This window comes from Bipolaris zeicola (assembly GCF_000523435.1).
Source record: "Bipolaris zeicola 26-R-13 unplaced genomic scaffold scaffold_6, whole genome shotgun sequence".
Classification (NCBI taxonomy): Eukaryota; Fungi; Ascomycota; class Dothideomycetes; order Pleosporales; family Pleosporaceae; genus Bipolaris; species Bipolaris zeicola.
Genome location: NW_006912055.1, coordinates 135139 through 159337, shown reverse-complemented (window position 1 = coordinate 159337; position 24199 = coordinate 135139). Strand labels below are relative to the sequence as shown.

The 24199-nt window shown below is 52.2% G+C and overlaps 14 protein-coding genes across 14 annotated transcripts; 5 read left to right on the top strand and 9 right to left on the bottom strand.

The window, feature by feature from the left end:
• Window positions 1-89: 89 nt before the first annotated feature.
• COCCADRAFT_22211 (uncharacterized protein) lies at window positions 90-639 on the bottom strand (the record flags this gene model as incomplete). Its single annotated transcript, XM_007709111.1, has 2 exons — window positions 90-388; window positions 483-639. 2 exons carry the CDS (start codon window positions 637-639, stop codon window positions 90-92), a joined length of 456 nt encoding a protein of 151 aa, XP_007707301.1.
• Window positions 640-1436: 797 nt separating this feature from the next.
• Window positions 1437-2247, bottom strand: COCCADRAFT_32548 (uncharacterized protein; the record flags this gene model as incomplete). Its single annotated transcript, XM_007709137.1, has 3 exons — window positions 1437-1454; window positions 1507-1795; window positions 1847-2247. 3 exons carry the CDS (start codon window positions 2245-2247, stop codon window positions 1437-1439), a joined length of 708 nt encoding a protein of 235 aa, XP_007707327.1.
• Window positions 2248-2477: 230 nt separating this feature from the next.
• Window positions 2478-3454, top strand: COCCADRAFT_83364 (uncharacterized protein; the record flags this gene model as incomplete). The annotated part of the gene is made up of 3 exons (XM_007709187.1): window positions 2478-2641; window positions 2690-2809; window positions 2863-3454. The coding sequence occupies 3 exons, from the start codon at window positions 2478-2480 to the stop codon at window positions 3452-3454; spliced, it is 876 nt and encodes a 291-aa protein (XP_007707377.1).
• A 752-nt stretch (window positions 3455-4206) lies between these two features.
• On the top strand, window positions 4207-5147 carry COCCADRAFT_894 (uncharacterized protein; the record flags this gene model as incomplete). The annotated part of the gene is made up of 3 exons (XM_007709087.1): window positions 4207-4342; window positions 4396-4511; window positions 4575-5147. The coding sequence occupies 3 exons, from the start codon at window positions 4207-4209 to the stop codon at window positions 5145-5147; spliced, it is 825 nt and encodes a 274-aa protein (XP_007707277.1).
• Window positions 5148-5350: 203 nt separating this feature from the next.
• COCCADRAFT_83198 (uncharacterized protein) lies at window positions 5351-6184 on the bottom strand (the record flags this gene model as incomplete). Its single annotated transcript, XM_007709186.1, has 1 exon — window positions 5351-6184. One exon carries the CDS (start codon window positions 6182-6184, stop codon window positions 5351-5353), a length of 834 nt encoding a protein of 277 aa, XP_007707376.1.
• Window positions 6185-6376: 192 nt separating this feature from the next.
• Window positions 6377-8497, bottom strand: COCCADRAFT_893 (uncharacterized protein; the record flags this gene model as incomplete). Its single annotated transcript, XM_007709086.1, has 1 exon — window positions 6377-8497. One exon carries the CDS (start codon window positions 8495-8497, stop codon window positions 6377-6379), a length of 2121 nt encoding a protein of 706 aa, XP_007707276.1.
• Window positions 8498-9702: 1205 nt separating this feature from the next.
• On the top strand, window positions 9703-10238 carry COCCADRAFT_22205 (uncharacterized protein; the record flags this gene model as incomplete). The annotated part of the gene is made up of 2 exons (XM_007709110.1): window positions 9703-9828; window positions 9882-10238. The coding sequence occupies 2 exons, from the start codon at window positions 9703-9705 to the stop codon at window positions 10236-10238; spliced, it is 483 nt and encodes a 160-aa protein (XP_007707300.1).
• A 230-nt stretch (window positions 10239-10468) lies between these two features.
• COCCADRAFT_83419 (uncharacterized protein) lies at window positions 10469-11627 on the bottom strand (the record flags this gene model as incomplete). The annotated part of the gene is made up of 3 exons (XM_007709185.1): window positions 10469-10511; window positions 10560-11048; window positions 11104-11627. The coding sequence occupies 3 exons, from the start codon at window positions 11625-11627 to the stop codon at window positions 10469-10471; spliced, it is 1056 nt and encodes a 351-aa protein (XP_007707375.1).
• Window positions 11628-12865: 1238 nt separating this feature from the next.
• Window positions 12866-14127, bottom strand: COCCADRAFT_22203 (uncharacterized protein; the record flags this gene model as incomplete). Its single annotated transcript, XM_007709109.1, has 4 exons — window positions 12866-13088; window positions 13596-13611; window positions 13702-13897; window positions 13987-14127. 4 exons carry the CDS (start codon window positions 14125-14127, stop codon window positions 12866-12868), a joined length of 576 nt encoding a protein of 191 aa, XP_007707299.1.
• A 699-nt stretch (window positions 14128-14826) lies between these two features.
• Window positions 14827-18232, bottom strand: COCCADRAFT_32540 (uncharacterized protein; the record flags this gene model as incomplete). The annotated part of the gene is made up of 2 exons (XM_007709136.1): window positions 14827-17941; window positions 17991-18232. 2 exons carry the CDS (start codon window positions 18230-18232, stop codon window positions 14827-14829), a joined length of 3357 nt encoding a protein of 1118 aa, XP_007707326.1.
• Window positions 18233-18299: 67 nt separating this feature from the next.
• On the bottom strand, window positions 18300-18809 carry COCCADRAFT_83074 (uncharacterized protein; the record flags this gene model as incomplete). The annotated part of the gene is made up of 1 exon (XM_007709184.1): window positions 18300-18809. A coding segment is annotated over one exon (510 nt), but the record flags the coding sequence as incomplete, so codon positions are not given.
• A 1018-nt stretch (window positions 18810-19827) lies between these two features.
• Window positions 19828-20340, top strand: COCCADRAFT_83238 (uncharacterized protein; the record flags this gene model as incomplete). Its single annotated transcript, XM_007709183.1, has 1 exon — window positions 19828-20340. One exon carries the CDS (start codon window positions 19828-19830, stop codon window positions 20338-20340), a length of 513 nt encoding a protein of 170 aa, XP_007707373.1.
• Window positions 20341-20439: 99 nt separating this feature from the next.
• On the top strand, window positions 20440-22719 carry COCCADRAFT_83158 (uncharacterized protein; the record flags this gene model as incomplete). Its single annotated transcript, XM_007709182.1, has 1 exon — window positions 20440-22719. One exon carries the CDS (start codon window positions 20440-20442, stop codon window positions 22717-22719), a length of 2280 nt encoding a protein of 759 aa, XP_007707372.1.
• Window positions 22720-23377: 658 nt separating this feature from the next.
• COCCADRAFT_22200 (uncharacterized protein) lies at window positions 23378-23861 on the bottom strand (the record flags this gene model as incomplete). The annotated part of the gene is made up of 2 exons (XM_007709108.1): window positions 23378-23687; window positions 23785-23861. The coding sequence occupies 2 exons, from the start codon at window positions 23859-23861 to the stop codon at window positions 23378-23380; spliced, it is 387 nt and encodes a 128-aa protein (XP_007707298.1).
• Window positions 23862-24199: the final 338 nt, after the last annotated feature.

Sequence of the window (24199 nt, the reverse complement as noted above, 5' to 3'; positions counted from 1 at the left end):
TGACATTTACAATAACAATAACGGCACTAGTAGTATCAAACCTACCGCACAACCATGAAACCTAAACTGAGGAAACAACATCGAAAAGACTAGTTAGCTTCCATCACCTCCTCCCTTTCCTCTCCAAACCCTTCCTTCTCCCTCATCCCCCTCCCCACCCGCGCCACCTTATGACTCCCCACCACCCCTCCTACCTTCTCTACCACCTTGCCCAGCATAGAATCCCGCTCCGGTCCCCCCATTTCTCCCGTCTTATTACCATACCCTGCTCCGCCCGTCGATCCGCTGCCCAGCGGCGCCGGGTTCGAGTATGGAGTGGGAGATAGATTGGAGCCGAGGTGCGTGTCTGAGGTGCTGAACGTGGAGGATGTGGAGGAGCGTTTGTTGCCTTTTTTGTGTCAGTAATAGCTCGTTGAACAGGCAAAGAAGGTATGGAAGAGAGAGGGTATGTGCAAGGGTGTGAAGAAGGAAGGAGGATGTACCGAATCCCGCACCGCCGGTCGTACCCGACCCGTGTTTCTCGTGCGGATTTTGATAGGGAGTGTGTGAGTCTATGAGGCCGAGGCGCGTGGTGTTGTGCTCTGGCTCGAGATCTGAGGCGCTGTAGGAGGGCGCGGTGCGGTTACCGTAGCCTGCCATTTAGAAACCGATAAGGGGAGAATTAGGATGTAAGGGGAAAACTTATGGGGGAATAAGATGATGGGATTTCCGTGAGAATTTGGATATTATGTTTGAATTGTTAAGGAGCAGCTCAAAGATATATACATGTAGATGTTGGATACGGCTCTCGTCCAGACGTATGCTGGTCCCGTTACGCACATGTTCAAGGGAGAAGTTTAAGCCTTATGAGGTCATTCTGCTGGGAGATGCGTAGATCAGAGGATGCAGAAGCATTGTAAGAGGCCGATAAGTGTGAGCTAAAGTGTGCTTAGTAGTCTTGTAGGACGCTAGTCTCTTGATTGTGTAGATCGGACGAATGTGGCTGACAAAATGAATCGAATAACTCCCATCAGCTTCGTAGTATTTGTCGTGTTGAAGCACTTGTATTGATTCGTTGATAGCACCATTCCTGAGAGATATCCGTCTCGATACAAAAGCACCCTCTTGTAGTAGCATAGTCTGCCCTGAACAGCATGAAGAAAGTCTCTGGGACCAAATATACGTGTGATTGGATCGGTGCCCAGGAATGATGGGCAGAGGCGATAGATAAAGCCAACATCCATGAGTGGTAGTCGCAACTGCTGATCGAGATAACGATAAGGCCTCTGCAAGATTCCGTTCCATCACTGGCTCCCTAATTCCCGCCAAGATCTGGGGTATCCCACGCTCTTCACGCAGTCCGCCTGAATGATTCTAGACCCAGTACGCCAAGACCCATGAACGCCAGCAATGCACGCGAGCTACAATCGAAAACAAACCCGAAAAGCGCAATGACCTCATCGCACGTATTTGGACTGTCGCATTCTGTCAGCACTGTCGGGTATATCGTGAGTTACAGTTACTTACCATGAACTTCTTGTGAAAGTCGGACCGCAGCATGTCGTTGATGAATTCCTTCTTTTTGTTCCTGTCCTCTGTACCACGTGCTTGGTTCTTGAATACGACATCGTCGTCCCATCGGCGCTTCATGGTAAAGTCTTTGGCGTTGAGCAGAGGGTTACCCCGAGCAACATCGATTTCGCGTTGTTGTTCTTCTTCGGCAGCTCGTTCGGCCTCCTCCTTGGCTTTAGCTGCAGCACGCTCCTTTCTGATCTTCTCGAGCTCCCTCTGGAGGGCTCCTTCGCCGTCTTCATCGCTGTCACAATGTTAGTTGAGTACTCGGTATTTAGGTGCAATATGAACCTACTCATCGTCGCTACTCTCCTCCTCACTACTGCTGCTATCGTCCGCATCCACATCCCTGAACCTTTCAAGTAATTCTATTCGCCGCCGTTTCTGTGCTACTTCATCTTCTTCGCCATCTTCGTCAACTGACACATTGTCAATCTGGCGCTTAGGCGCACTTCCAGACTCGGCCGCGGCGTCCGGCTCTACGTATGTGCCGTTCTTCTTCGCCGCATAGCGCGCCTCTGCCTCCAAGAGCTCGGCGCGCAGGTCGCGCTTGTGCTTGTCGGCATCTCCGCCCTGTCCTGGTTGTCTATGCTTGAGTGTTGTATGCGCAGGGAGGAGTCGCTGGTGGTAGGCAGGTCCACGCTGGGCCTCTTTGCCGCGTGCGGGATCGAACGTAGGTCTATGGGCGGTCGTCATTGTAGAATCGTGTGATTTGGCGACCTCTATTTGACAGTGTGTAGGTTTCGGAAGTCTTGCGTATGGTGGGCGGTGTTTGTAGTTGATGTGCAAAAGATGGCGCATACAGACTCGCGATGATCAAGTCGCGCTAAGCATCGGCGTTCACTTTTCCCCGCGCCGCATTTTCTATGGTTGTCCAATAACCACTTCAATTCCAACCAACACCTTATACATTAAAGGGAGGCATTATGCCTCGAGAAGCTGAGATATCGCTCAATGAGCGCGAATTTATCAAACAAGCGCTTCAAGAGCAAATTCGCATCGACCGGCGCGCTTTTGACGCCTTTCGCCCGCTTGAGCTCACTTTTGGCGATGAATATGGCGTCGCCGATGTGCAACTAGGCAAGACCAGGTACATGAGTACAGTCTAGTTTTGTATGCGCAAGCTAACAAAGCTCAGAGTCATTGCTCGCATCTCAGTAGACGTAACAACACCGCCCCCAGAGCGCAAGTTCGACGGCATCTTCCAGATAGTCACAGAGTTCTCTCCAATGGCGTCACCAGCATTCGAGGTTGGCCGGTATGTCTCATTTTACAACGACCTGTTCTGCGACGATTCTAATCTTGTCCTAGCCCTACGGATGCTGAAGTAATCCTCTCGCGCATACTCGAAAAGGCCATTCGTCGCTCCAACGCTCTCGATACCGAATCGCTTTGCATAATTGCCGGCTTGAAATGCTTTGCTCTCCGCGCAGACGTACATATAGTTGATCATGACGGTGGCCTCATCGATGCGTCCTGCATTGCTGTCATGGCAGCACTACAGCACTTTAGGAGACCCGATGTTGTAGTCGAAGGCGAGAAAGCAACCATTCTCAGCGTACGTGAACGCGAACCGATACCCCTGTCTATTCTTCACCAGCCACTATGTGTAACATTCTCGTATTTCGAAGGGGAGATATTTTTGGTGGATGCAAACCTGGCTGAAGAGCAAGTTCGACAAGGAGAAGTAATTATTACCATGAACAAGCACGGCGAGGTTTGCCAGATCGCCAAATATGGAGGGGCCACTATCCACCCGCTCGCCCTACTCAATTGCACAAACATTGCGCAACAAAAGGTCAAGGACATAGGCGCGTTCATCCAGAAAAGGCTTGAAGAAGATGCGAAGGAAAGGGATACAGGAGGACTGATGGCTGAGCTGAGTGCTGAAAACGCCAGGTGAAGATCTACAAAACAGTTGCATGATACAACAGCCTGAGAGTCTGGCCCAATCGTCTAGCCTGCGATGCTTTCAAATACTAAGGTCGCGCGACCGCGAAATTCGTCCGCCGAGCCATATGCTCGGTCAGGAACATTCCCACGAGAGGACGGGTTGTGGGTCCATCGATGTTGTGGATCGACGGTCCGCCGTATCCCTACACAAAACTACGGGATAACCGAAAACCAGATGGCGAATCGCAAACGTTGGTCATAGGGCTAAGGTGCATGGAGCAACTCAGAGCTCCGGAGAGAGGAATAGTTAATGAATAAGCATAGACATGTGAAAAGAAAATGGATGTCATCCTCGGCACACGACTGATGTGAACACCACTTCTAGAACTTGTGGTTTGGTGATGGCGCTGACAAAGCCCGTCGCTTTAGGATCGGACGAGCCACGACACCTCGGTCCATGCGAGAAACAATTACTCGCATGTTATCTCCCCACCATGAATTCCAAATCAATTTTAGATGTAGCAGGCTTCACCATGTATCGGCCGAGGCGTCACTTGAATATGCATATAATTCTCAAACTTGTGCTTGACAGTTCGTGTTCCGCAAGTTCTCGAATTGTAATCTTGAGTATTGCGTCATAACCTAAGGACCCTGCATTACGTCCCCCCAAACATCTTGCGCGTCTTACTTTAACAGACCCTTCGACTGTCTTCTGAACTCACTTTCCTTCGTTCACACATTCACAAGTTCTCTCGGCCCAGCATGACTTCAAAACTAGTACCTTCCGATCCCGCCAGTGTTATGGTGATTCGAGATGTGGTCCCGCGCATAGTGACTACGCTTTCAGTACCGTTTTGGAGGTTCGGTCGCGTCAAGATCGGCGGAAGAGGAACTATCGGTATATTTTATTTTTCTGGGGTGTCATGAGCCAATAACTAACAATAGCCACAGTGCGCCTTGAATCCGGTGCTCTTGCCGTCTTCTCGCCCGTCGCCTTGACCGAAGATGTCAAGCGCAAAGTGTCTGAGATGGGCGAAGTCAAATACATCGCAGCCCTAGACAACGAGGTATGTCTCTTCTCCATTGTAATAAGAACTTTGCTTAAAATACACCTTACTAAACACTCACAGCACCACATTTTCCTCGGTCCCTGGCACACAGAATACCCTAATGCACAAGTCATGGGCCCAGAGATGCTCCCAGAAAAGCGCGCAAAGCAGAACAACGAAAATGTACCTTTCAGTGTCCTCTTCAGCGCCTCGAAGCCCGTGACTTCCATCTCACCCGAATTCGACGCAGAGTTCGACTGGGAGTATGTCCCCTCGCACGTCAACAAAGAGCTAGTCTTCCACCACCGCCCCACGCGCAGTCTCATCCTCGCAGACCTCATGTTCAATCTGCCAGCAACGGAGCAATTCAGCAAGTCGGGTGTCGACCCAAACACAGGAATCCTAAGCAAGATCTTCAATACGCTGCAGAGCACAAAGGGTGATGCGAAGTGGCAGCAGCGCACCATCTGGTATGGAACCAGTGCAAAGGATCGAAGCGGTTTCTCGAAGAGTATGGAGAAGATTGACAAGTGGGGATTCGAAAGGATCATTCCGTGCCATGGAGATGTTATTGAGGGAGAGGGCAAAGGTATATTTGAGAAGGTTATGAGGTGGCATTTGGATGCTGCGAAGGGGCAGGCCAAGACTTCTTGAATCATGTCGTGCTGTATGGAGAAAAAAAGTGTTTGAGGGTTTGAAGGCGGATTTCGAGAGAGGCAGTAGGTGGAAGGGTTCAGGTGATACCCCAGTTGTTTGGAGATAGTGATGTTTTCTTCTGTTTCTCAATTCTAACCATCCCTGTCTCGTTCATAAGTAATTGACAGCAAAGGATAATTCAGACTATGTTATTGTTCTCTTCATGTCCTCTTCGGCCCTTCGCCTATCTCAACATCCTCTTCAAAACTCCTTCTCCGCACATCTCGCCCGTCATACCCCCTATTCACCCTGTCATTTCTCCAGCCCCAAATCGCCATCACACCAGCCAGCGTGTATGGATTCCTCTTAAACCTTCCTTGCGATACCGGAACCACAACTGGCGAAGGAACCGAGATATCCACCTCCTCCCAATCCCGCATATCCCCTAACTCCTTCGACGCAACAAGCTCACCACATCGTGAAATCTCAAACGGTAAAACCAGATCCTTCATACCACCAAACCCATCCTCCTCCTTCCCCTCAACCCGCCCATCCACCTCCTCCCCATCAAATCCCCCACACCTCCATATCTCCCTCACATACCACAGCACACCCGCCCCCACCCCCAGCGTACCGCAAAACGGCGCACAAACAATCAAAAAGCCCGATACACACAGTAAAAGTTCACTCTGCCACTCCCTTTCATGCTCAATCTTGTATTCCGTTCTCTGAGCATGCGCGCTGAGCCAGGGTGGAAAATGCATAGGAGATTTCTCGACTAGTGCTATGGCGAGAGTGGCTTGGGCGAGGAGGAGAGCGGTGCATGTGATGCCAATGCGGTGGTTGATGATTGGGTGTAGGATGGGGAGGGTGTGTAGAGTGGTGCGGTGGTGTTGGTAGTGTGAGAGTGCGTGGGTGTAGAGGGGGAAGGGGTGGAGGAGGGTGAGGGATAAGCGCCAGGCTAGGAGGATTGGGAGGATGGAGATGTAGAGGGTGAGGCCGGTGAGGAGGTGGAGGAGTTTTAGGGGGGTGGTGAGGAGTGTGTGAGGGGTCATGGTAGAGATAACTTGGAGGGCCGGAGAGTTGGAATTTCGATGTATAGCGCTAGAGTGATACTTGAACGATCATATTTTTTTATTCTGGAGTTGTGACGTGAGGTACCGTGTGTGAAGAGGCTTATTGAAGGCGTTAAAGTGAGCAGAGTGACAAAGTGGTCATCACATTAACCTATACTGTGACTAATTCTTTCAATACGTGACTCTATACTCAGGCGGTATATATTCCAAGTCTAGCCCTTTGAATACTGCTTTTTCTGCATCTTCGGGGGTCCCTTCAACACCATCTGGCCCTTCCACCATGATAGCTTCACCATTAGCTCGACTGCGAATGCCGCTGCTGTCGAATTTCCAGCCCTTCACATGTTTTGCATACCGCCGCAAATCTCGCTGAAATGTCGTGCCACCGCTCCAGCCCATGACTGCACAACCCACCGTTCGCCAAGGTGCAACGATGATGTCGACTCGACGATGAATAGCTGGGTTCTTCGCCTGTGGGTTTCGCTGGAGGTCCTCTTCACGAGTTGGCCAAGCAGAATCCTGCCACACTACTAGTGCTTTATCGAGAGTATCGAATCCTACTCCAGCTCCTTTTGCGGAACGAAAAGGTAACGTGTGTTGTCCGCGCTTCGTGTTTGCCAAGCTCATCGTCAAGGTGTGCGTGATCCACTGAGCATCTTCCAATGACTCGACAATTTCCTGAACTAATCCCGCTGTACTTTCCAATTCAGGGTGCGATACGATTATATCCACATCACCGGAAACTGATTTGCCACGTCTATAGCCACCGACTATGGTGACACTGATACGTTTGTCCCGGAGTTTTACCGCATGGTCTCGAACAACAGCGGCTATGTGTTCGACTTCAGCACGTGGAATCGGCTCTTGAAACTCTTCATAGTATTTGATGCCAATCTGCTGCACTCGGTCAAGGTCATTCCAGCCATGTTCAATGATATCGTCCAACTCCGTCCAGTGGTTGTCGTAGTAAAAATGTCGCGCCGTCTTTGCTCCGACACCCCATATATCATAGAATAAACGCAGAACCTTCATTGCCTCATCGTTATCATAGTCCTCGACTTCCTTGATTTTACCGGTATTCTTCCATTCAACGAAAAGAACCGCAGTCTTCTCGTCACACCCTGGTAATTGCGCAATCTCACGTGGGTGACTGATCTTGTACGGATAGGCTGCAATGGCTGCAATAATGGTCGAGTACGCACGTACGCCTATCTCATCCTCGATAAGGATCCGATTAGTCCTAATCTTCTTGAGTTGGTCTATGAAATCCTCATTCGGCCCGCTGGCGGGTGTAAAGCGCTGGCATGCATACTTGACGCTCTGCTTCACCCACTCGGGCGGTGGCGGTATATCACTATCTTCACCTTCATACTCACTCGTCGTCTGCTGAAGCAGAAGCGCCGTCTGTGAAGCAAAGGAGTGGGTCGAAGGCTGAGAGGGCGCTAAATTCTTGTTACCGAAGCGCCGAGGCGCTTGATTACCAAATTGGGGAGGCTGATGTGTAGTTTTGCTTGTCACTGTAGGCGCATCCAACTTTGCTCGATCCAGGATGTTTTGTGACTGACGTGGCACCGCGGGTTTGAGTGTCTGAGATGCAGGTGGCTCTTTTGGCTTTACTGAAAAAATATCCTTGATGGATTTGGTGCTGCTTGGTTTTGGTCGTTGCTGCACTTTGCCCTGATACATCAAGTTGTCGCCTAGAGGAACGAGGTGCCCTGCGCTTACACAAGCCTCTATCCAATTCAAGTTGACAACCCAAACAATGTCAATGCTTGAACCGTTCTCGACGATCGTTGGAAAGGGCACTTCGTCTTCAGCATGCAATGGCGGAGACTGTGAAAAACTCGACTTCTGGATCGGCGCTTCGTCTTCATTGTCGGACGTCTCTTCGGCTCCTTTCTTCGCAGCATAACCCTCTTGACTAGCCGAGATAGTTCCATCTGGCGACTTGAAGACCCTTTGTTTCTTGTTAGGTGTTCCTATCTGTGCAGGACTAGCACGGCGTTTCGGCGTTACAAATTCTTCAGCGATTAGGTTCCTCGAGCGCAACTCAAACGCAGCTCTTCCCTTAGTGCCCACCTTACCTAGGAGTATTTTTGCCCTTGACATGTCCGTAGTGAGCGACGCATTGTACAGGCGCAAAGTTTCTTTGAGCAATTTTTCTTCATCCTGGTTCAAGCGTGTTTTCAGTATAGCTATCGGCGGAAGCTTACTCAAATCAAAGCCTGCTTTAGGTGTTCCTGATGTCTGAGATAACGATTCTGCGCGCGCCGTCTTAGCATGGCGGTCCATACCGGATAATATCGTGTTGGTGAGATGGGTTCCAGTCAGGGTAGTCAAGATGTATCTAGAAAGCGCATCCTGTTTCTTCTCCAAGTAGAATGTCTGAATGCGCGAATAGTCATCGTTCTGAGGCGTCGGTTTCCATACGACAAAATCAGAAGCTCAACTGTAACGATCACGAAAACTCTAGTGAATGCCGTTTCCAACGTCACAGGGCCCTGGATGACGTTGGTGTGAGGTAGGGAGGTTGGGGGCTGACAGGAGGCCCTTGGCAGGTTTGCATTGTTTTGACATACGATGACCAGGCACTGGTGTCTGTGCGCCCCGAATATGTTTGCTGCTAGCCTTCCCGCGTTGACGCGCAATCAGCTACGACGTCTTGTTTCACCCCTGCGTCTTTCGAGACTGAACCCACAATCCTCCAAGCCCATCCCTCGGTCTAGTACGTATACATCAGCCTCATTGTCCACACATAGCTGAGCTGCTGTGACAATGTTTGTTCAATTCTTCCAGTCGATATATTGCTGGAGTCGTCAGCATCGTCAAGAGTATGGTACTGTGTAGATGCCTGCAATCTATCAGTCCAAGCCATCTCAACTTCAGCCATTAGGGTTCCTACTGCTAAATGGGAGACGGCATCTTCGCATGATGACGGCAGCGTTTAGCATCATGCCACGGCTGGACCGGTTGAATCGCGCCACCTCCAGTGGACGGCCCCTAGGGCAAACGCTGCAAGGGCACCGAATGCGGGCGCGAATCGCCTCGTTTGTTTCTTCCACGCCACCGATCCTTGCCGTCTAGTGCGCGGACCTCTGTTTCGGAATAATAACGGCACCACGTCAATCCCGGAAGGCCTTATAGCTGCGCCCTTTGGTGCGTACACATATAGCATGTAAGCCCGTAGGATTAAGGTTTGGGCATTCTGATACACCCTAAGCGTACCGCTCTTCAGTAGCTACCCCGGCCTGTCCGTGGACCGATATATACAAGTGGGTATCGCCTCAGGCTCCATCTGTTCATTCTTCAACCCTTGCCTTTCGTTTGTGGTTGAACTACATATTAGCTCTATCCTTCTTCTACATTCTTTTCGCTACTTTTGATAAGAGCGCTGGTATCTTTGTGTGTATTCATACTACACCCACTTCGCTTTGACAGCCACCAAAAGTTGATTGAATTCGAACTATCAACACCAGCACCCCCTTCTCTCCTTCAACATGCGCTCTTACATCTTCATGGTCCTCGCGGCCCTCTTCGCACTTGCTTGTGCAGTACCAATCACACCATCAGCACCTCGACTTCAAAAACGGGCTGAGCAATACCGACTACAGGGGCTGGCAGAGGTATGTCTTTGGGAATATTCAATCTGACCAAACCCATGTACTAACTTGAACAGTTCCAAATTGCTGAGCGCCTTTCATCTTCAGCGTCGTCATTTGGCGTTGATCCTTGGCGGGCCCGTCTCAACAAGAAGTTGCACGCACTTCTGGATGCTCCATCAATAGATGAAGAGGGAAAGATCACAATCGAGGAGGTAGAAGACTTCTCTGGCGATATCGCACCTGGTACTCTGGAAGCGCCCTCAGCCCTTCCCAAGGCCTTGAAGGAAGCCAGTATGTATGACAGGCTATGTGCGATGTTCCACCGCGCAGAGAGCAGTTTTGGGTATGAGGGCAAGGAGTTGGAACTGCGTCGACCTGAAGGAGTCCAAAACTGGAAGCAGTCTTTTGGAAGTTTCCGCCGTCGCCATTAGTATCAAATACTTGATCGTTTCTTCTTCTTCATTTGATCGGACATGCAGTGATGACAATACTTGAAATGCTTATTGTTTTCAAAAGAGAAAAGTAAATGGCGATTGATACTCTGATATGCCGATCAGATCCATGTCTATTGCTACGCCCGCTCATCAGTTTACCCACCCTATAATTATCAAGATGATGCCGTTTAACGCCAAGTCATGTCCCAAAGAAAGACGGTCAACAATCAAACACCCATAGTGAAGTCATGCTCTATGCCTGGTGTGACACTGTTGTGTGTTAGCATGGTCCTTTGGTAATGGGACAGATCAACTTACCTAGCCATGAACTTGAGGAAGACAACCAGATACTGATCCACGCGTATAGCCACCTCTTCGTCATCACCCTCGCTCAGCACCTCCCAGTCGTCCTTGGCTTCCTCACCATCCTTGCCCTTGGCTTGCTCGGTTAGCTTCAGTAACCGTGTGTCATCAACCAAGGCTTCCATGCCGCTATCGAGCTTGCTAACGTCTTTGCCAGCCTTGAGCTTGGCGAGTCGCAGCTTCAAGGCAGCATCAGCGCGGTCGAGAAGCACCTTCATGACGGATGCATGTTTACAAGGGTGTACTGAGGCCGTCTTGAGAGGGTTCTCGAAGAAAGGAAAGTCCTCGATTGTGACGGTCTTGTCCTTGTAGTCTCCGACAATATCCTCCATCATCTCCTGGGGTTTTAGTGGAACAGAGGTGGAGCCATAACCAGAGAGGTATAACCGTGGTGTCCGGTAGTGTGCTGAATATGTGATGTAGAGCGTGTATGTGCGCAGAGGACTGTGGAGAGTGTCAGTATGTCTTGAATCTTCAGGCGCAGGGGGCGTGGGCTTACGCCTGCGTGTTTGACTCAGCCTGTGGATCCCTTATGATGGCCTCGTCATCATCCTCAATGTCCTCCATGTCGGGGATCTCGTCGTCATCCTCTGCTGCGCCCAGGTTGCCGCTCTCGTCGACTGTCCGCACGTCGCGGACCTTGGCCTCCTGGCTAGCTGCCATGCCACCAGTACGCAGCCAGCCGTCGTCATCGGTTGCGCCTTCCCCGGCGTTAAAGCCGTCTCTAACTATCGTTTCATCTTGGCCGGCTTCTCCAGCAAAGTTGTCGTCGAGACGGCGGTGGCAGGGTACGCCGCGCGTTACCAAGAACTGCTTGCCCTCAGGCAGGTATGAGACGCGTTTCGATGGGGATGACGCATCCGCCCACTGCCACGAAGGGAACTTGAAGACGAGAAAGTCGCCAGCAAGCACAAACTCCTCGGGCGTGATCTGGCCCGTCTCACGGAACGTCGATGTGTGGCTGATGGCGGCGGTGCGCTCACGGAAAGTGTCGATGTACGACCTGACAAAGTTGTAGGCCATGGCGATGTCAAGGCGAGGCGATGCGAGGCGATGCGGGTGGTACAAGGCTTTGGTTTTTGAGGTGGAGTTGTCTGGCGCAGTGTGTGTGTGTGTGTGTATGGAGTAGGGTGTCTGTAGTACCTTCAGCGTGCATTGGAGGGGTGGCGGGGTTAATGGCCGATGGTGCCTGTTGTGGGCCCTGACACCAGCCCGTCACCCCTCCCACTCACCTGCTTCCCTTCTTCCACCCCCACTCGTCACAAGACAAGATCCAGCCCCATCACGTACCATGCCCTGTCACGCTTTTCTTTTGCATTATGGTGACGCAACTCTGCTTTGGCCCTGCCAAGCGTCCATATTTGCTTTCTTATCTCGCTGCAAGCTTTCCTGACTAAACGTTCCGTTCAGTTACACCTCTAGCAACGCTCGCATAAGCAGGCACCTTTACCCTGTTTGTGACTGCAGACCTCCATGCAACCTCGCTTGAGTCGAAGTGGCATGTGTCGCATAGCGAGCCCTATTGTCGCACCCGGCTTGTGCGGTCGTGCATTTCTACATCGTTTGGAAATAGCTACGTCCCCTGTCGAAGTCGCGCCTAATCTGGACATATGGTCGCTTTGTAGTCTTTCCTATCCTTCGGCTCCATCTTGGAGAATGCCAGTGTCACTGTATGTTTCAGTTTTGACAAGCCTCATGTTCAGCTCGTCTCGAACGTACCAAAGAACACTTTTACTTGGCTGTCCCTGAGCAGCTGACTTGGATAAGCGTGTTGGCTTCACAGAGTACATGTCAACTTCTTTCCGTGAAATGACTCCATGTGGAAAAAGATCGCCAGGCGAAGATTCACAGAGCAAAACATCATTACCAGCAGGTTGCTCATCTTTTGCGCAGTCGTTTCCTATTTCGGTATTATTTGCATCTGTCGCACAGAAGATCCTCGCTAGTATCATTGGTGTTCAGGATATTCCAGAGACGGCACGACTTCGCAACAGCTCTTGATCGTCACCTGTTGCCGTCATTGACGCAGCTTTGACCCAGGTTTGCAGTACCATTTCAGGAAATGGCAGCTTTTGTTATCATGCCGTTTCCCAGCTAGGCATATGCAGTGACCTGAGCACGAGGACGAGGGTGCAGAGTTGCAACATCCTGTACAGATGTTGACAAATGGATGTTTAACGGCGTTATCTCTCCAGGGTTCATTGAACGGAAACCTACAGGAAATTGGTGATGAAACCAGCGGTTCATTCAGGATCTTGCTTCTATTGATACTCCTCATCGTCAGTAAAGTGGCATGGCGTCTTTTGGGATCGGTATAGCCATGAACGTATGGAGCCCATGAGGACTCTCAACATGTCGAGCCTCAAATATTCGAATTTTTGCGCATCTTTTACACTATCGGAAGCCTCAAGGTCTCCAATCTCATAACGTATATATTCTGTTGGCGTGCTCCACGACTCAAAACTGGGTTTGATTACTGGACATCTAAGAAAGGTGTAGTACTACGGTACAAGCTGTCAACCATGCACCTCATCTCGTTTCAGGGTACATCTCCGGGGACGATACTGCTTATTCCCAGGCTTTGTCGAGATATCGAAGGGGATGTGGTCGCGGTTTGCATACGCCTATTCGGGAATGTGCTCTCTGGGATATTGACAAGTCCGAGCCAGATGCAGTCAAATGCTTTTCTACTGAATCACTGCGTTTCTTGGACAGACAATACCCCATGTCATCTACCAACTGTTTTACAGTATACTCGAGGGGGATTAAGGTACACAGAGTCATGTCAAAGACTTGACAGCAGCCACAATCTCCCTAGCCCAGCACTTGTAACCAGAACAACCAATGCCGGTCAGATACAACACGAATGCGAAGTCATGACAATCTGCCAACCTCCTATCATGTCAGTTCATCATTCCAACACCAACTGTGCCTATAGAATCTTGTGCGGGATAGCTTACGCGTACATAAAACCTAGTAGGTCGAACATACCTAATCAACCGTACGACTATATACATACATATATACCCACCCCCCAGAACTTATTTACCTTAACTGTTATCCTTTGCATACTTCCAAACTACCACTACATACTTACCAACCAGTCGTCCACCCACTGCACGCCTCTCATGGCAGATGATCCAAACGCGACAGCCAACGGGGCTCAGCCACGATGCGGAGGATAAAAAAACGCTCACAGAACTTAACACTTCTACTCCCCCACCGTACGTGCATTCATCTACTCCAGCTTTGGAATCATACCCACTAAACACGAGTTTCGCCTGGTTTAGCCCCTACCATGATACCATAACCTAAAAATATGCTTCTTTGTCCCCCCCCCCCCCCCCCCCCCGCTCCTCATTACCAATGATTCAACATGCACCTTCCAAACACGACTAGTCGGTTGAACGTCTGAGAAGGATGAAGAGTGTGTGCCGCCACTCCTTGCTGGTGAGACATGCGTGTTGTGACTTTCTTGTTTCTCTTTACCTCTCTCGCCTCTATATTCAGCGGATGGAGGCATAGTGTTTTGTATCTCGTGTGTTGAAGTTATAAAGAAACTCGTTCAACTTACTTGCTGTTGACATGTCTTACTGATTTGCATCTCTCTCTTTATACATACATATACACATTAAATATCATGTTTGTTTGTTTTTCAAGTTATTCCATATACGCCCACCTACCATCCTCGTAGTCTGCATAGCTCGACATCACTGCACACATGTCGCGCGAAGGATGAACACGAAGAGAAGAAAGACCAGTAAAAGACAGATGGACCAACGATATATCAGTACGGAGAGAATGTCACAATCACATAGAGAAGCCAGACACTGTTTTTGAAGATAGATAGTAGACATATAAAAAGAATTCGTTGCACAATACAAAAAGGAAAGAAAAAGAGACCCTTGTCCAACCAACACCAAGCAAAATCCATATGACCAAAGTAGACATAAAAGGGAGAGTTGATACCAAGAAACGTGGACATGTATCGTGTTATGTCGGTCGCGTCGTCTGTTTTTTCTTTCAATATGCTCGCCAGCAGATACATAAGTGCACAGATCCGAATCATATACAGGAAGATGGTACTGCTTTCCCCCCAATTTGCAACACCACAAAATCTAAAGAAAAGAAATAGGGCATGAGAGCTTTGGCATCCTACACCACGCCTCCCAAAAACCCCCTTTTCCAAAAGTCAAGAAATTTTCATCCCTTCAACAAGATTTTAACGGCGGATGCTCGTCGCAGGGGATGCATTTCTGCTTACTCTCCCACGTCGCTGGTTGCCACCAGGAGCCTGCTGGTGCTGAGGTGGCGCGTACATGCCGTATGGAGGATACATGCCCGGCATACCTTGGCCGGCGAGGTTAGCCGGTTGCATCATCGGTGATCCGTTGAAGCTACCCGGGCCTGCAACAGGTGAGGCGTTGCGGTAGGCATCCATACCAGGAGCTGACGGTTGGAAGCCGTTCATCTGAGGATAGAACTGACCCTGTCGGGCCAAGAGCTGCTGGTATTGCATCTGCTGTTGGTTGTTCATGCCCGGCATGTTTGGCATGTACCCGCCCATTGGGAACTGCTCAAAGCTGTTTGAATCCATGCTTGTTGTGCGCTGGAGCGCGACAGGATCGTAGCCGGGGGGAGGAGCCTGGTAGAAGTTGCCGGCGTTGGGTGCTCCAGATGCGACGCTGTCCTTGGACGCTGGTCGAGTTGCGGAATGGTCACGTGGACCAGGTCCGCCGCGGGTAGAAAGGCCGACCTCGTCCATGAGACGCTTGTAGCCTTGTTGTGGCTGCGCCTTGATGCGCAGGAGCACATTGCGTACGTTTTGCACAACATCGGCGCGGATTTGCTCATCAAAGAAGGGTGTGGTAAGTACCTTGAAGATCAAGGTAGCACCGCAGTTCTGGTCAGCCAGGATGCTTTCTAGCACCTGATCGTTTGGTGAGAAGAAGAGTGCTTGCAGAATAGTATCGCGAGCCTCAGGCTCGTTGCGCTGGTTGATGATCTTCAAAACAGTGAGGTATGCAACTTTGTGGGTGCAGAGGTGGACAATGTGTGGCACCAGACGAGGAGCCAGAACTGTACGTCTCCTTGGGAAAGTGCAAGTATCGAGGAACCAGGTCAAGAGGAGAGCTCCGTTGGCATTGGTTGCCAATTGGACACTGTGGAGAGCAATCGCAGCAGCCACCATTCGCTGTTGGTCCTTTGTAGCGTAGTGGCTCTCCAAGCAAGCCCTCATAGCGCGAGCACCGAATCGGCCTTGCGCGAGATTCCAAAGTCTACCGAGCATGACCTCGAAAATAAAGTCATTAAATTGCTGGTACTTCAGGCATCCCTGCATGACATAGTTGCCAAACTGATCAAGGAAGAGTGCCATGGCGTAGGGTCGAACAGCATCGACAACCATCTTCTGCATCGTTTCGGACTTGGAGACATCGATGATCTTCTGTGCAGCCCAGGTTCCATTCTTGTGCACACCGATCTTGGCCAGGTGAGGAGCAATCTCGCGAAGCATAGCCTCCTTGGTGGGTTCTTCGCAGAACTCAAACAGCTTTTGCACAACAGTGTTTCCGAGGTAGTCAGAAGACAGCTCAGCAATTTCAGGAAGCATTGCCATGGCAATGTTCTCAATATCTTCCTTTGAGCAAGAACCATTGTCAATGCGCTTGCGAATCTCGCGCAATCTGGGGGCATCATGGATGCGAGTGTGGCTTGGCTCCTCAACCGATGGGATCTCATCCACGTAGTTGTTGAACTGAACAGCCTTCTCAACCTTAGCAGAGATGCTCGTCTGCTCGTCGTCGGTAGCACCCAAATCTTTCACAATTTGAATAATGTCGTTACGGATATCGCTGAGCTCCGGAGTAGTCAATGGCACATTTGCAGGAACGGTACTCAACTTGGCTGCAGATGCAGAACCAGCCGCACCTTCAGCCTGGGCCTTGGAGAGGGGATCTGGGCTTGGTGAGGGGAAGAGACCGTTGTGACCGGGGGTTGCTGCCGCACTTGGAATCTTAGCATAGCCAATGCGCACAGGACCGGCACCAGGGAAGATTTCCTTTCCATTCAAAGTAGACTTGGCCTGGACGGCGCTCTCGAGGTTTTCGTAGTTGACAAAACCGCAGTTCTTGTGAGTAAGAACGCGTGTAGATTCGATGTTACCATACTGAGCAAAGATGACCTGTAGCGATGAGACGGTGGTTGAAGAGGGAATGTTGCCAAGCCACAGCGATCGAGTGGGTCCTTCCAAAGTTCCGTCGTCTCCCAAGTTGGAACCTGGCAGATGAAGCTTCTTGACAGCCTCTGTGAGGTTGTACTCGGCATCCTCTGTCATGTCACCAGAGCCCATACCGTTGTCAAAGCGTCCCATGGCAGGCAAGTAAGAACGCATTGCGCCTCGCGAGGGGGCGTCAAGCACACCGGCGGTGCGAGCTCTGGGGCGTGCATTGGAAGCAATATTGGCGAATGCCTGGACCTCGAGGTTGTGCTGGCGGACAGCTTCATGGATGAGCAGTGCGTTTGCTTCAGCAGGAGTCATGGCGCCACTGTAGCCGCCATACTGATCCTCCTCGTCCTCGGCGTACTTTTCCTTTGCGTTGACAGAGTAAGAACGGAAGCGGTTTGCGCTGTTGGTACTGTGGCTGTTTGCATTCCGCTGGCTTTCCAACAGAAGCTCAATGTCTGAAGGGGCCAAAGTAGCTCGTGCAGGTTGAGGAGTGTCGACCAAGCCAAGGTAGTCTAGAGTCTTGACATCCGTGTCTGCAAGGGAGTCACGAGAGAAGGAGGACCTAGGAGAGCCCGGGCCATTGGAGGGCACAGAAGCAATGCTTTGGAGCGTGCTGCTGCGGTCGCGGCTGTTTGACCATCCATTGGAAAAGATGGGGTTACCGAAAGGAGACACAGAGGGCTGGAGGTAGCCCGGTCGCTGAGGCATTGAGCCCGCACGAAGGCGCGAGAGCAATGCAGACTTGGCTGCAGCATTTGTAGATCCAAGAGCGTTGAAGCTCGAAGTATCGGTGGGTGTACCTGGGCCAGGCTTAAAGGGGCTGGTGGAGGGAGTCGGTCGCGAGCTCTTTGGGAGGAGTGACGAGGCGGACATGAGGCCCGGTGGGGCAGCAGAAGGCGAGAAGCGCGAAGGAAGCGTGCCGGCACGGGCACGGCGACCCGTGGGCGCAGCCGAAACCGTCTCTGGCGCAGAGTTGTTGAAGTCGGGGAAGCTCAAATTCTCGCTGTTGGGAGACTCTGGAATGGTCTCGCGCAACGGAGTCGAATTACCACTGGTAGGAGGGCCCCACATCTGCGGATTCAAGCCCTCTTGCGCTTGGATCTCACGTGCACTGTGATTGCGTTAGCTCGAGTCGTGCCTTGTTTCAAGATGCGACAAACCGTTTGGAAAATAGTCTACCGCCATATTCGTGCGATGGGGAGCCTGCGCCCAGCCTGGTGCTGGCGGCTGCAGCGCCCAATGGGTTCGACGGATTTCCAGAGAAGCGGAGGGAGCCACTGTTGGGAGGCTCTACGGGGGACGTGTTACCGGTCGAGGAAGAGCCCGAGAGCGGGGGCTGGGGCAACTGGGGGATATAGTTGAGGTTGATGTGGTGGTCGGAGCGGTTGGAGGGAGGAGCCATTATGGATTACAGACCCTGTTGTAACGGCAATAATCTAATGCGGGAAAAGGCGGTCGTGATGACTCGGTTACCAAAAGCCAGGGTAATTGTTTTCAAAAGAAAAACGCAGGTTGGTGCCGGCCAAAGGAATGTGAGGCAGAGGGATTAGTTCCAGCAGAGGCGAGGCTCGGCTCAGGGCAAGCGTGTTGCAATGTGGGTAGGGCGATGCCGAGGGGCTGAGGCAACGACGGCGAATGGATCCAGTCCGGATAGTGCGCGATTGCCGGCAATGGCTAGAGTGAACTCGCGATGCTTCAATTCGGCGCCGAGTATAGGCCGGATTCGGGCGATGTTGCAGCGGGGGGGGCCAACGCTGACAAGACGAGTGCGGAGGAGCGAGCTGAACTAGGCGAGAGCGCAGGGCGAGCCAAAGAGCAGCTGGGGGGCGTTTATGTACAGAGGCAGTAGAACCGTCGACTAGAGGGACGGCGGGGCGTCGAGAAGGAGTGACGGGCGAGAGCGGCAGTGCGCAGTCGAGGGACGGTGGCGGGCCTCTGTATGTGGGGAGAGGGGTGGGATTATGGGGAGTGGAACTGTACAGCAGGCGGGCGGAATAGACAGATCACCGGAGTGCCTGGAGAACAGAAGTAATAGGGATTAAGCAGAAGGCCGACTAAGCATTCGAGCTCATGGAGAATGGCCAATGTAGCTAGAGACCACTAAAGGGCGTCGAGGAGGAGGGGGAAGGAGGGAGAGGGATGAGCAATGGGATGATGATGCGCGGTGGGAGGGTTTGGGTGAGGTTTCGCTTGATAGAAATGGGGAGCCAGGCTAGGAAGACGAGCGGTCTAGCCTGATTGGGCGTGGCTGGCAGAGCAGGCACGTTACAGGTTGCGGCCACGATGCGGGCGGGCGGCCGGCTGCGGTGCTGGTGCTGTACTGGTGCTGCTGGGCTGGACGGTGGTGAAGCTGCCGCTCGTGCTGGGCGTGGTTGCATGGACGAGGATACGGGAGAGAAAGAGGGATATGTAGATGGGTGGATAGAGGTTGATTGTGTTGCTTCTCTGGTGCTGTTCGTTTACTCTGTCTCTCTCTCTCTCGAGTGTTTCTTGTAGTACGGCCGTCTCCTACTGCGCCTACATACTACCGACCACAGGCTTACCACGACTATCTCTCTACTCGTGCTACTGCTCCTGCTGGGACCATGACTGCACGCCTGCAGCTTATTGCTTTTGGACAGATTTCAGGGGCTGTCACCCTCTGGTGTGGACAAGGCCCGCCTGGATGGCCGCGGAAGAGTGCAGCGCATGCCCGCAGCGTCTGAAACACAGAGGCGCGTCGAGAAAGGCCGTCAGTCGAGTATCTGACGTGGACTCTGGTTTGCCTCTTGTGGCTGCACCCGCTGATTGGCCCCGCCCAGCCAGACGATAATCTTGTGCAGTTGCGGGCCATGAAACTTTGTCAACCACGCCGCGCACTCGACAACTGCTCAGCGCCCTTGGGCCTGCTCTCGACCGCTCCTGGCACTCGCTGCCGCTCAAGGGCCTGCTCGACGGCCGAGCCAAGTACACGACGCTTGAGCGCCCTTGTTGGAGCGCGTGTCAGACTGCCACACGATGGGGCATAATACTTCTAGAGCATTGATTACCACTAGCCCACATGTGCTGCACATAGACAAGCCGGCAGTGAGATGCACTCTCCACCACACTCGGGGGCCAGTGACATGCTGCGGGCCCTGGGAACTGCCGCTGCCCATCAATCGCATACTTACGCATACGCGCTCGCTGTCATCCTCGTCGTCGTCTTCGTCGTCGCTGCTCTCCGATCCGAGTCAGGCCCAGCCGCTGTCCCCTACCCGCTGCATTGGTGTTGGCGGCCTGCCCGAATCGCCCATTACCCATTGCCCATTGCGCACAGCACATCGCCCATCACCCGTCGCGTCCACTTGCGTGCCGACCACCCATCACCACCGACCGTTGCGGCAACCCTCCCCAACAACGGTCCTTGAAACAAAATGCCCCGGCACGCATAACTGCATTAGCCCAGCCAATGATTCATACTGTCTCATGGAACTATTCTGGAAGACACGTCGCCCTTCCAAATTCAGCTCATTGTGCCTCAGGCCCTAGCCGTGATTGATCGTTGCTCGCTTGCACCTTCCCTGCCAACCCTCGTGCCTGCCTTTCAACTCACCACCGATAATGTCTGAGGCCGCGTCCAACATCGCAATGCAACACGCCCCACCACCCTCTCCTCCCCGCGACCCGTCTCCACATTCCGACAATGACAGCGACGATGAAGCCCCCGCCGAGCTCATGGTCACGACGCGTGCTCGCCGATCCAATGCCGGCAACCGCATGTCCACCCTGCTCGCGCAATCCGCCGAGGACGAGCAATGGGGCGAGGAATGGGATGAGGCGCCCGACGAGGAGGAGTTCCAGGGCGACCAGGTAGATGAGCACGATGACTACAACCTAGACTCGTCATCCTCGGAAGATGAAGATGGCGGCGCCGATGACGATGATGACGCGGGTGAGAAGGAGCTGCGCAGGGCCGAGCGGCAAGAAAGGAACAAGAAGCGCAAAGCCGCAACAAATCCCTTTGCTGCGAGAAGCGCCGCCGCTGCACACAAGAGAGTCAAGCTTGACGTCCCCCGCACCCAGTCTCCTACACATGCCCCGCCACGGCCTAAGAAGAAGTCAGAACGCGCATCATGGCTGCCCACCGAAGAGGACGGTCCCGTCCGAATGTCCAACCGGAAGCAGACAGTCGCCAACAAGGACGCTACGCTGGCAAAGCTCAAGGAGAAGGACCGGCGGCGGGACGACACTCTGGCCATGATGAAGGCTGCCGAGGCGCGAAAACTAAAGGCCAAGGAAAAGCCTTTGACGCAAGCTGAGAGGCTCGCTGAGGCCGCCCGCAACGAGCGCATAAATAAGAAGACATTGCACAGGTGGGAGGAGGCCGAAGAAGCAAGGGCAGCTGAGAGGCAGGCCAAAATAGATGCCTTAAAGAACCGCCAAATCGATGGGCCCTTTTATCGCTACTACAGTGGGCCGGGCATTTGGGTTGATGATAAGCTCAAGTACACTGGCAAAGACGCCCCAACCCCGGAGCAACTTGAAGAAAAATTCAACAAGGAGATCGAGGCTGCAGAAGCGGCAATCGCTCAACCAGAGTCCGAAGCAGAGCAGACAAACCCCCTAACACAAAACCCTACGCAGCCATCTGAAAACCATGCAGAGGACAGTCAACCGGTGTTCGGCCCCCTAGCCCAAATCCAGTCTCCAATAAGGACATCCCATACGCCTCCTATACCCACGACGTTACCAGTGCGGCAAGATTCACTACATTTGCCGTGGACAGCAGCAGCATCTCAGAGTGGAGATGTTTTCATGGGCTCTCACGGCATGTCAATGGCAAGCAATGTCATGTTCGCACCCACTAGCCAAGATTCGTCATTCCTCTTCGGCATTGACCAATTTGCTCAAAATCAACAGCCCCAAACACTGCCTGGTGATCTCCCGCCGAATCCTTTTACTCAAGCATCTCCATTCCAACAGCAACAACCAGTCCCACAGCCCTCGTTCTCAGAAACACTACACCCTCCGCTCAACGATCCATCAATGCCACAAATCAACGGCAACCCATCAATCGGCCCCGAAGCTATGCTTGCCCAATTCCAAAAGCCCGTCTTGCCGCCTGCACCACCGCGCCGCAAAACCATCCGCAGAGCCCTCAGAAACCTGCTCATCCTCTCCAATTTCCCCAACCTCGAAGCGCCAGCCCCGACATCTTCAAGAGCAAGAACTAGTGCTTCACTTCTCAAGGAAAAGGATAAATCAGCACTGGTACAGCTTTACACGGCACTCTTTAACTGGACTCCTACAGAAGCTGCAAACTACATCCAACAAACGCTCATTGCGCCTCCTAAGCAGCCCAGAAAAAACGCTGCGCACAAGGCCGATGCAGAACCAGTGCTCAAGCCAGGTCAAAAGCTGTGTCCTATTACCAACACAATTGCCCGATACCGCGACCCAGAAACGGGCATTGCATACCGGGACGCACGCGCCTTTGGCGTGCTCCGCGGCGTTGTCGGTGGCGGCTTCGTATGGAGCGGCGATCTGGGCTGTTATGTAGGAGGCCGAGCGAAGCCACTGGAAAGTATGGGTGGCAAAGGGTTTCTGGGCATGCCACCCGCTAAAAATGTGCCTCGTCGCTTTGTGGAAATGTCGAGCCCCAGGTCCGGAAAGAAGAATATGCCGCCTCCGCCACCGACGCCTACGCCGGGGAAAACACCGGCTGGAGCAGATGCGACTGGGAATGGGGCGGCGAGAGAACAGGGACAGCAAGTACAAACTCCGGTTCAAGGACGCACACAGGGACAACAGCCAACTGATGAGGCACAGCGAGGTGCAAGTACAACACCAGTGATGGGTGCTCAACAACAACAACAACATCAGAGTCCAGCCCCAATCAAGACTGAAGCCAATAGTGCTCCGTCGTAAAAGAAACAAGTAGAAAGGAAAGAAAAAAAAGTAGAAAAATTCTCAGTCTGTATTATATAGATCTGCTCACACAGTAGCATCAACATCACAATGATATAATAAATCACCTTTTGTACCAGCCCCCCCCCCCCCAAAAAAAACACATATACAAATTGCACATGAGCAAAGTGAGACAAGAAAATGGAGTGGAAGGGGTAGTTAGGGCCAGGTGACGAATCAATTGGAGGATCGTAAAGTCCATGATATGCATTGATGGTTAGCAGACAATTCATCTCAAACGCCATCCGTCTTGTCGTGTCCATCCGCAAGAGTTTTCCAGGCAATGGTAGCTAAACATGCCCATGCCCGCAGACGCAACTCCGTTCCCACCATGATGAAGAAACCGCAGCAGGCGGAACAGTAGTAGTTCCAGAGAAACCGCCACTCTCGACCCCCCAAACAATGACCTTTGTAACCAGTCATCATCATCATCATCATCGTCAGCAGCAGCCCACTCCAGCCGCTTATTTCTTCTCCTTCTTCGCGCCACCCTTGGCCTTGGCTGTGCCTCGGAAAGTCTTCATCCTGTTCTTGCGTTGCTTGCCTGTTTGCCCTAGTCAGTATATTCATGTCCTTTTCAATCTCTCCTTTTTTTTGAATCCTTCTACCCCATGTGCCTTTATTCATAGAACCAATGCTTGATCCACAAGACCATGTAGGGTATCGGCGAGGGAAACGTACGCTGCTGCCTGCTGGCCTTCTCGACCTTGGTGGCCATGCCGTATCGTACTAGCCTGTAGCGGGGCTCGAACTTCTTCATGGCCTCGGCACTGTCGTAGATGAGAGCGAAGCCGGTGCTCTTGCCGCCACCAAAGTGTGTCTTGAAACCGAAGACGGAAACATCCTCCTTCTTGGCCTTGTACAGCTCACCGAGCTTGCCACGGAGCTCGTCCTTGGAAACGTTTGCGCGGTTGGGGTGGAGGACGTCGCTGTACACAATTCCCGTCAGACTCATCAATTCCCTTTTCCACAATCACCTTGTCCGGTGTAATTGCTATGTTTTTTTTCGGTGTCGTTTGCACTTACACGACCATCTGACGGCGTCCGAGAAGAGGGTTGCGGATGAACTTGCGCGTGCGCAGGGTAACTTGAGAGTCGGCCATGATGGATAAGTTCGACCTGCAGCGACGGCTGTTAGACGTCGGTTCACAAATGACAGTAGGGCGAGCAGGCTTGCAAGTTGCACGTACTGGACAGAGATCGATCCTGCTGTTTGTCGATTCGCTGTGGTTAGTAGCTGGCGGCGGGATAGAGATGTCGAATTTGCGGTGCGTCGTGTCGGCGGTCGGCGGTGCGCCTGCCTCGCTTAGACTGCCAAGACGCCCCGCTGCAAAATTAGGTAAGCGGTCGAAGGGCAGGAACACGACTGCTGATTATCACCCACGAGCCTGCAGGTCTTTTACACTTGGCGCTGAACTAGTTGAACTTTCAAAAAGGCTAT